This window comes from Lepidochelys kempii, chromosome 23 (genome assembly GCF_965140265.1).
Source record: "Lepidochelys kempii isolate rLepKem1 chromosome 23, rLepKem1.hap2, whole genome shotgun sequence".
Lineage (NCBI taxonomy): Eukaryota > Metazoa > Chordata > Testudines > Cheloniidae > Lepidochelys > Lepidochelys kempii.
Window position 1 is genome coordinate 12,786,075 of NC_133278.1, and position 9,970 is coordinate 12,796,044.

General features: G+C 65.6%; 1 protein-coding gene and 1 long non-coding RNA gene across 2 annotated transcripts; one reads left to right on the forward strand and one right to left on the reverse strand.

The window, feature by feature from the left end:
* Nucleotides 1–321: 321 nt before the first annotated feature.
* On the reverse strand, nt 322–1,172 carry LOC140902288 (uncharacterized). The gene is made up of 3 exons (XR_012156042.1): nt 1,130–1,172; nt 870–958; nt 322–394 (listed from the first exon to the last, which is right to left on the reverse strand). It is a non-coding gene; the product is annotated as an uncharacterized lncRNA (long non-coding RNA).
* A 6,306-nt stretch (nt 1,173–7,478) lies between these two features.
* TMEM238 (transmembrane protein 238) lies at nt 7,479–9,121 on the forward strand. Its single transcript, XM_073322197.1, has 2 exons — nt 7,479–8,090; nt 8,812–9,121. Exon 1 carries the CDS (start codon nt 7,717–7,719, stop codon nt 8,086–8,088), a length of 372 nt encoding a protein of 123 aa, XP_073178298.1. The 5' UTR covers nt 7,479–7,716; the 3' UTR covers nt 8,089–8,090; nt 8,812–9,121.
* The last annotated feature ends 849 nt before the right edge of the window (nt 9,122–9,970 follow it).

Consider the following 9,970-nt stretch of genomic DNA (forward strand, 5'->3'; position numbering starts at 1 on the left):
TCTCTCCGCCCATCCCCGAGGTCCGGGCACTGCCCAGCCTGGAAGGACCCACTGCTGCCGATGCTGTGGCTACCGCCGAACGCCCCACACCCACGGAGGCCGTGGCCACTGCTGAGTGCCCCACGCCCACGGAGGCTCTGGATTGCTCAGGGGGGCTGGGAACTGTGGCGGCTCTTGATCTCCCAGACTGCACCTTGGGCAGTGGGCCGCTTTCCCGCTGCGGAGCTGCCCCGGAGCCAGCCGGGCCCTGCACCCTGGTGCTCTCGATAGCTGAGGGTGCCACGGAGCTGGTCTCCTGGCTGCCCGGGACCGACAGCTCCACCACGCCCGAGATGGTGACCCGCTTGGAGGGCTTCGAAGACAGCTGCGTCTTGGCATCTTCCTGGCTCCTTCTCTTTGGGGAGGGAAGTCACAGAGAATCAGACGGGGCTCAGGGCAGTGGATGCCGTGGGGGGGAGGGCACAGGGTGCCATGGGAGTGAGCACGAGCGCTGCAGGGGATTATGGGGGATGGGAATGGTGCTAGTCCCCCCCCAGCTCACACAGTCCCCTTGCCCCGGGGGCCCTATGCTGGAGGCAGATATGGGCTCAGGCTCCGTGGCCTGCCTGGCCATTCCCCGGGGGAATTGGGTGGTGCCTGTGGACGGGGATTCAGCCCCAGGGACCAAGGGCCTGCAAAGTCGTCACACTGAAGGAGAATGAATGGAAAGGGGGTGGATCCCATGTGTGATTCACCTGGCTGAGTCCCCCATCCTGCCTCCCATCCAAGGGAGCCCCTGCATTCCCCCACCCATCCTAGCCCCCCGCCTCCTCCCACCCGTCCTCACCTGTCCCCCGCCCATTGCACCCCGGCCCACCAGCGCCCCCTACCTGTCTCAGCTTCCTGCCCGTCAGCTTGTCCAGGGAGTTCGACAGGACACTGTAGATGGTCACGAATGTGAGGCTGCTCCTGTGCCTGGCTGAGGGGTTGACAGAGCAATGAGACACACAGGGCAGCCACATGGGGTGCTGTGGGGCACGGGGCAGGGGTACTGGCTGGAGGGGGGGGCTTCTGGCTACCTGAGCAGGGAGTACTGTGGGGCACGGGGTGGGAAATTCCCTTGCTGTGGGAAGGAGAATTACCTCCGTACCTGAACCCAGGGCTGATTTCAACTTCCCCTTCGACTCCACTCTCTTCTCCCTGCGGAGGAAGATCCACAGTTCAACTTCTGGTGACCTGGGAGCCCAAATATCCTGAGATATTCACATTAGGATCTCGGGTGGGGGTGACGGTACCATCCCCCTCCCACGTCCTGCTCCTCCGGCCCATAGGGATATGGGCCACTGCCTCCTATTTGTAAAGCTCCAGCCCCTACCCTTTAGGTAAATAGATAATCATGGAGCAGTATGGTGCATAGGATACGGCGTCAGAGAGATCCAACCGCGGCCAGCAGAGGGCAGATAGTTTGCTTGGGCTCACGCACACACATGGAGCAAGACTCTTCCTCTCCAGCCGGGGGTGACAGGGATACACACATGCACACACAGAGCAGGTTTCATTACATAATAAGGATCCCAAAGCTCCTTAACCAAATCGATTATATGGAGTATAGGAGATCATTTCACCCAGTGCTGAGACGCGGCCCCTCTGGGGTGGGGCACAGGAGATGGTCATACGGGGACCCCTCATCTGGGCCTGGGATGTGGCCTCTCTAGGGTGGGGCATCAGGGCTGATCATACAGGGACCCCTCACCCAGCGTTGGGATGCTGCCCCTCTGGGGTGGGGCACAGGAGATGGTCATACGGGGACCCCTCATCTGAGCCTGGGATGTGGCCTCTCTGGGGTGGGGCATCAGGGCTGGTCATACGGGGATCCCTCACCCGGCACTGGGATGCGGCCCCTCTGGGGCGGGGCCCGGAGGCTGGTGATGTATTTAACCGATACCCCACCTACTTGGACGGCCTCTTGTGGCTGGGGCTGCCGGAGCTGGACCGGGCTTTGCCTTTGCTGCTTTCTCCGACTGTCTCCCTGGATCTCCTGCCCTGTCTCTCGGCTCGATGCAACCCGGAGCTGTTCCGGCTTTTCTGCCCAGAGGGGTCCATGGCCAGGGCTGCTGTGGCGACCTCCGAAGGCCCCATGCCCCCAGAAAGTTGAGATCTCTCCGGAGGTGCAGCAGCAGCCATGGGCGAGCTGGCTGGCTCCGGAAAACTGGGAGCTCTGGAGCTACTAGGCTGCCCATGGGAGCTGGAGGTCACGGTGGCTCTGGTTGGCCCGGGTGCTGCACTAGATCCATGCTGGCTCCGGGAACAGGAACGGCCCTGCTCCGTGGAGGGGCTGGTGTGGCCCAGCTGGGCTTGGCTCCTCTCCCCAGATCTCCTGTCCGGCTCCATCCCCGAGAGCTGGGTGCTGGCCAGCTTGGAAGGACCTGCTGCCACTGAAGCAGTGGACGGTAGAGAGCGCCCCACGCCCACGGAGGCGGTGCCCCCCGCTGAGCGCCCCACGCCCACGGAGGCTTTGGATCGCTCGGGGGAGCTGGGAGCCATGGCGGCTCTGGATGCTGCATTAGATCCACGCTGGCTCTGGGAACAGGACCTGCCCTGCTCCGTGGAGGGGCTGGCGCAGCCCGACTGGGCTTGTCTCGTCTCCATGCTGGGCTCCCTGCATCTCTCGCCTGGCTCCATCTCTCTGCCCATCCCCGAGGGCCGGGCGCTGGTCGGCCTGGACGGACCCGCTGCCGCCGAAACCGTGGCCACCGCCGAGCGCCCCACGCTCATGGAGGCGGTGCCCACCGCCGAGCGCCCCACACCCACGGAGGTGGTGCCCACCGCCGAGCGCCCCACACCCACGGAGGTGGTGCCCACCGCCGAGCGCCCCACACCCACGGAGGCTCTGGATCGCTCAGGGGACCCGGGAGCCACAGCGGCTCTGGATGCTGCATTAGATCCACCCTGGCTCTGGGAACAGGACCTGCCCTGCTCCGTGGAGGGGCTGGCGCAGCCCGACTGGGCTTGTCTCGTCTCCGTGCTGGGCTCCCTGCATCTCTCGCCCGGCTCCATCTCTCCGCCCATCTCCGAGGGCTGGGCGCTGGCTGGCCAGGATGGACCCGCTGCCGCCGACACCATGGCCACCGCCGAGCGCCCCACGCCTACGGAGGCGGTGCCCACAGCCGAGCGCCCCATGCCCACGGAGGCTCTGGATCGCTCAGGGGAGCCAGGAGCCATGGTGGCTCTAGACCCGGCACTAGATCCACGCTGGCTCGGGTTTCCTGCCGGGCTTCGGGAACCAGAGGGGATGGCCAGGCTCAGCTGGCCACGGTTCCTCTCTGCGCTCAGCTCCCTGGACATTGGGCCCTGCTGGGGAAGGACCCTGGAGTAACGGCAGCTCTAACCACCAGAGCCCCCTCCCATCCCAGAATCAGGGAGAGAACCCAGGCGTCCTGGCTCCCTGCCCCCCTGCTCTAACCACTAGACTGCACGGACACCTGTCCTGCAGACAGCGGCTGCATCACCCCTTGCTCAGCAACGCCCCCTAGGCCCCATGAAGAGCAGGGCAGACGGGGAACCCCTCTGGGTTAGTGATGGGGGGGTCTGGTTGGGGGAGATACCCTTTCCCAGCGTGCCCCCCGTTCCCGAGAGACGTGGGTCCGCTGCCCAAGGCACAGCCCCCCTCAGCCCCCTAGGTTAAGGGTTGCCACCCCCACCTGTCAGCCCTCACCTGTGTCCAGGGGCTGGTGACCTCTGCCCGGGACCCAGAAAGTCCATCAAGGAGTTTGGGGGAGCGTCTCACCAGGGCTGCTGGGAAACAGGATGGGAGTGAGGGGCTGGGAGCCAGGAGGGCTCCTGGCTGCCCCAGCCCCACCTCTGCCAGTAGGGGGCGCTGTGGGAGCGTCCTGATTCCTGTGGCAGCCTGTGCAGTACCTACCTATGCTGGGCGATGTGGAGCATGTGGGCCCCTGTCCCCCTACTCTCCGCCTGCAGAGAGAGAGCCCAGATCAGAACCGCCCAGCCCATGGGGGAGGAGGGACGGCAGGGACAGCCCCCTAGGCCAGGTGGGATCCACCTACAGAGTCCCCGCAAAACCTCCCTGATCTTCAGGGAATGGGGTCCCCCTGCATCCCAGCCCCTGCCCCTCCATGCTTCCCTGCACCCCATTCCCTGAAAGAGAGACATAGGGGATCTATCAGCTGGAAAGACCTCCCTGCTGTCATCACTAGCCCCCACTTCCCCTCCCAGAGCTGGGGAGAGAACCCAGGAATCCTGGCTCCCAGCCCCCGCACCCCACAGCCTCTGGCTGGCCCAGCAGTACCTACGTGGAGGGTTGCTGCCCCGTGGTGGGGCTGGCCGGACGCTGCCTTCCTCTCAGCTGCCCCTGGCTGGGGGTCCGGCTCCCACTGCCCGGGGGCTCCCCAAGTTGGGGTATCAGGGCCCTGGGCTCCTCCTCCTCCTGGATGGGCCGCAGCTGCTGGCTATGGGGTGGCTGGAGAGATGGGGGAGCAGCGATGGAGAAATGGGGTCAGCCCAGCAGAACAGGATCTGCCCCCCACTCTGTGCCCCCATTCTGCCCTGCACTCCAGACACTGGCCCCTACCCACTCCCCAGCCACTGATGCCATGCCCCTCACCCCCCACGCTGCCCAGCCAGGTCCCCCTGGTGTCCAACATCCCCCCATCCTCTGCCCCCTCCAGCCCATACACCTCACGCCCGCCCCATGCCCATTCTGCCCTGCCCCGGCCTGTGCCCCCCCCCGCTGCCCCCAGCTGACCTTGGCACTGCGCCCACGCAGGTTGGAGGTGTGCCAGGAGGGGATGCTGGCCCAGCTGTCCGGGGGGGCCCTCAGCAGGTAGATGAGCCGCAGCCAGCGTGCAAAGAGCGGGCGCTCCTCCCCACGGGGGGCGCAGAGCTTCAGGTAGTAGACGCGCCCCGTGGCCAGACGCAGCTTCAGCCGCTGCTCCCCCATGTCGTGCAGGTAGAGGCTCACCAGCTCCAGTGGGATCAGCCTGCCAGGGGCGGCGGGTCAGCTGGAGGCCTGGGTTCCAGCCCCATTCGGGGAGGGGGCCTAGTGGTTAGAGCTGGGGGGGGCTGGGAGCCAGGATTCCTGGGTTCTTTACCTGGCTCTGGAAGGGGAGTGGGGTCTAGTGGTTAGAGCAGGTAGGCCCGGAATCTGTTCACACAGCACTGAGATGCAGCCACCTCTGGGGTGGGCCGCCAGGGCTTTTTCTGCCCCTGAGTCACAAACCAGGCCCCTGCAGCTTTTTTGGCCTGGCTGCTAGACAGAGCCCTATAGCACGGTGCCCCCTAGCACCACCCTGGGGCATTGAGCCCTGACTGCTGGGAAGGGTGCCCCCTGCTGGCACTCACCGGGTCAGCTCCAGCTCTGGTGGGGCGTGTGCTGTCCTGGGGCCCAAAGGCTCCCCCTGGGGCCTCTCCATGGGGCGGGCGATAATCATAACGTCGGGCAGGAGCAGGGCGGGGCTGGTGGCGGCGATGCCCAGGGTGACCAGGCTGGCACGGTTGTGCAGATCCACCAGCTCGCCCCGCTTGGTCACCTGCAAGGCAGGGGGCGGGGGTGGGGATTAGTGGGGGGTGCCAGGCACCAGCCCCCCAGCTGGAGCACACACCCCTTTCCCCAGGCAGCAGGACTAGAACCCATGGCTCCCGGTCCCACCAGGGAGAGGCCTTGGCCGTGGGCCTGACGGAGCCCAGCCAAGGTGCAGGGAGGGGATTGCAGTTGCTGGGCAAGGAGCAGCTGAGAGAGGGCGCCCGGGAGCTGCCCTGCTTTCCCCCCCCCCAGCAGGGGGCAGCATTCACCTGCAGGAAGTTGCTCTCGAAGAGGGGGGTGGGCTGCAAGGGGTTGTACTCCCCCCGCCCCAGCAATCTCTGCAGCTCCCCGATGATCGGGATCCAGCCAGCGAAGGCGAAGTCGCTGATGCATTCGGGGAAGGGGCGCGGACTCCTCCGCACGATGCCTGGGTGGGGGAGTCAGCGAGAGGAGAACCCAGGAGTCCTGGCTCTCAGCCCCCCCCCCCGCTCTAACCACTGGACACCACTCCGCTCCCAGAGCCAGGGAGAAAACCAGGCATCCTGGCTCCCAGCCTCCCCACCCCAACTCTGACCATTAGACCCCACTCCCCTCCCAGAGCCAGGGATAGAAATCAGGCATCCTGGCTCTCAGCACCCCTGCTCTAACTACTAGATCGCACTCGTCTCCCAGAGCCAGGGAGAGAACCCAGGAGTCCTGGCCCCCTTACACACCAGTCCCCATCCTCAGCCCACCTGGTGGATACATCAGCATGGCCAGCTAGCTGGGTCAGGGCTGGCTTGTCGAGGCTGGGGGTCCCAGGAGGCCGAGACCATGGGGCATGTCACAGCAGCAGCAGGGGCCTGTGGCTGCCAGCACCCAGGGGCCCATGGCCCCAGTGCAGGGTGCTCCCAGCATCACTGCCCCATGCTGCTCTGGGCCGGCCCGGAACCTCTGACCCGGGGCCTGGCATTGTGATATCAGCAGGCTCCTCCCCGCCGCAGGGCCTCCTTGGGCCCCCATCACCATGGCCTCTGGGTGCCTCACAAGCTGCAGGCTATTTACCCACCACCACCCACAAGGCAGGGCAGGGCTGCTTTACCAATTGTAGGAATGGGGAAACTGAGGCCCAGACAGGCTAAGTGACCAGCCTGGCTGGGCAGGGAATTCAGTCTGGTGGTGTCCCATGGCCCAAGTTAGTGTCCAGAAAAACAGGGGTAGCCCTCCCTCTGGGCTGGGAGCCAGGACACCTGGGTTCTCTCCCCAGCTCTGGGAGGGGAGTGGGGATTAATGGTTAGAAGGTGGTGGGGCTGGGAGCCAGGACTCCTGGATTCTCCCCCTGGCTCTGGGAGGGGAGTGGGATCTAGTAGTTAGAGCGGGGGGAGGGGCTGGGAGCCAGGACTCCTGGGTTCTCCCCCCAGCTCGGGGAGGGGAGGGAATTGGGATGGGGGGTGGGGGACAGCCAGGACTCCCGGGTTGTCTCCGGGGGGGGGGGTTTCACCCATGCTGGGTTTATAACATTGAGCAGCCCGTACCTGTTAGGAATGGGTTAAAAGCAACCTCCACCGGGCCTTCCCCAGAGTCTGGGCTCTCATTGGCCGGACAGGTAAAGGTGAGCAGGAAGTGGGGGGCGTTCCGCACATCTGATTGGATAAGCACACCTGGGGGCGGGGTTTAGGGGTAGGCAGGGTCTCCTTTGATCTCGGCAGGTAGAATGAATCTGAGTGACCCGGGTGACTGAGCCAGGCCCCGCCCTCTATTGTGTTTGTGTGGGGGGAGGGCTGGGAGCCAGGACGCCTGGGTTCTCTCCCCAGGCTCTGGGAGGGGAGTGGGGTCTAGAGGTTGGGGGGGAGTCAGGACTCCTGGGTTCTCTCCCCGGCTCTGGGAGGGGAGTGGGGTCTAGAGGTTGGGGGGGAGTCAGGACTCCTGGGTTCTCTCCCCGGCTCTGGGAGGGGAGTGGGGTCTAGTGGTTAGAAGGGGCAGGGTGCTGGAAGCCAGGACTCCTGGGTTCTCTCTCCAGCTAGGCGGGACGTCCCAGCCGCGCCCATCAGCCTGTGGCCGGCAGGGAAGGGTTAACCCCGGGCAGGGAGCGGCACCTGCTGGGTCCCGCCCTGCCCTGTTCTCAGCGCACCTGACTGCGGCCTCCCAGCCCGGGGCCTTGCTGGGTCTGTGCCCCCCACGCCGGACCCCTCACCCCCTCGGGAGCTGCCCCCCCCGCCATGGCCTCGGGGGGGCTGGGCCGGTGCCGCCTGGCGCTGGGCCTGGCGCTGCTGCTGGACGGGGCGGGCATGGGGGCGCTGCTGACGGGCATCTTCGCCCGGCTGCGGGTGCGGGGCCAGGACTTCGGGGACCTGCTGATCTACTCGGGGGCGGTGCTGGTCTTCCTGAGCCTGCTGGGCTGGGTGCTCTGGTACACGGGCAACCTGGAGCTGGCGCCCGAGGAGCTGGGGCGCGACTACGCCGCCAAGGGGGGCACCCTGGCCCGCCTCGCCCGCAAGCTCTCCCGCCGCTGGTCCCGGCGCCAGCCCGGCCCGCTGGCCCTGGGCCCCGTGCGCGGGAGCCAGGGGCCCCCGACCCGGGAGACGATCTAGAGGTAACCCTGCCCCCTGTGCCCCCCAAATCCTGTCCCCACCGCCCTGCTCCCTGTGTCCCTAAGCCCTGCCTCCAATCCTTGCACCCCCTGTACCCCCAAACCCTGTCCTCTCTGCTGTGCCCCCCAAGCCCTGCCCCCTGTGCCCCCCAAATCCTGTCCCCACCACCCTGCTCCCTGTGTCCCTAAGCCCTGCCTCCAATCCTTGCACCCCCTGTACCCCCAAACCCTGTCCTCTCTGCTGTGCCCCCCAAGCCCTGCCCCCTGTGGCCCCCAAATCCTCTCCCTGCCGCTCTGCCCCCCAAGCCCTGCCTCCAATCCTTGGATCCCCTGTGCCCCCCAAGCCCTGTCCCCGACCCCTGTGCACCCAAGCCCTGCCTCCAAACCTTGGATCCCATATGCCCCCAAGCCCTGCCCCCTGTTCCCCCAAGCCCTGCCTCCAAACCTTGCACTCCCTGCCCCCTGTGCCCCCAAACCCTGACTCCAAATCTTGCACCCTTGTGCCCCCCAAGCTCTGCCCTGTCCCTCGGGCCCCTCCAAACCCTGCCCCCGACCCTGTCCACATTGCCCTACTCCCCAAACCCTGCCCCCTGCGAAAGGGCTGAGAAGGAACACCAACCTCCCCTCCCCCACCAGCACAGCGTCCCCTAGTGCCATGTTCCCCCCACCCAACTCAAGCACCCGCCCCCCCCGCAGCTTATGACCAACTGTCTGTCTCTTCCAGATGCCTCTTGGGACGGAGCCCTGTGGGGGGGCAAGTCAGATGGGGGATCCGTCTGGGACCAACACCCCCCACCCCCTCACCGATCCGAGAGCACTCACAGGGCTGCGAGACAGATGGACTGAACTGGCCCGAGGACAGAGACACCCAGCCCCTGCGCTTGGGGGCCGCGTATCTGGGGACCCCTTGCCCGGCACTGGGACGGCAGAGCTTGGTGGGGTGCTGGCTCTCCTGACCTGGCAGAGGTGCATCTGTCCATCTGTCTGTCCATCGCAGGGAAGTTTCATTTGTATTTAAATCACTTTGTGTCTCAGGCCCTCTGTTCTGTGCTTCCTTGTCCTACGTCACACGCTGCGGAGTGGGGTCTAGTGGTTAGAGCGGGGGGCTGGGAGCCAGGACTCCTGGTTCTCTCCCCAGCTCTGGGAGGGGAGTGGGGGCTAGTGGTTAGAGGGGAAAGGCCCTGTGTCCCATACCTCTGCCCTGAGCCAGCCAGTCTCCACTCTGGGGCCTGATGGGAGCCGGCACCCTCTAGAGGGGAAAGGCCCCATGCCCCATTCCCTGCCCCCATTCTGGGGTGGAGCACAGGGGCTGTGTTTTCAGGGATCTGGATGGGGGAAGAGAACGTGGGGGCAGCATGTGCCCCCCAGCTGATTTGGAAAGAAGTGGAAAAAATTAACCCTTTATTGTGTGAGGGGTGCAGCAGTCCAGGTGGGGGTGGGTCAGCTGCCCCCCAGCCTGTCCCTACTCCCCCACTTCTTTTGGCTCTTCCTCCCTAGGCTCCATCCTCTCCTCTTCCTCCTGGTCACTCTCCTCCAGCAGCTTCATCAGATAATCAGCCAACTCTGCATCCGACTTTGACTTTGGTTCCCCCGCCTCCTTCCCTGCCGCCCGGCTGCCCTTCAGCCTGCTGTGGGGAGCAGAGAGACAATGGGCGGCTGGGAGCCAGGACACCTGGGTTTTCTCCCTGGCTATGGGAAGAGAGTGGGGCCTAGTGGTTAGAGCTCAGGGGGGTGAGCCAGACACCTGGGTTTTCTCCCAGCTATGGGAGGAGAGTGGGGCCTAGTGGTTAGAGCTGGGGGGGCGGGGGAGAGACAACTGGGTTCTCACATGGGAGGGAAGTGGTTTGGAGTATCTAGTGACCCAAATGGGAAAGGCCCCATGT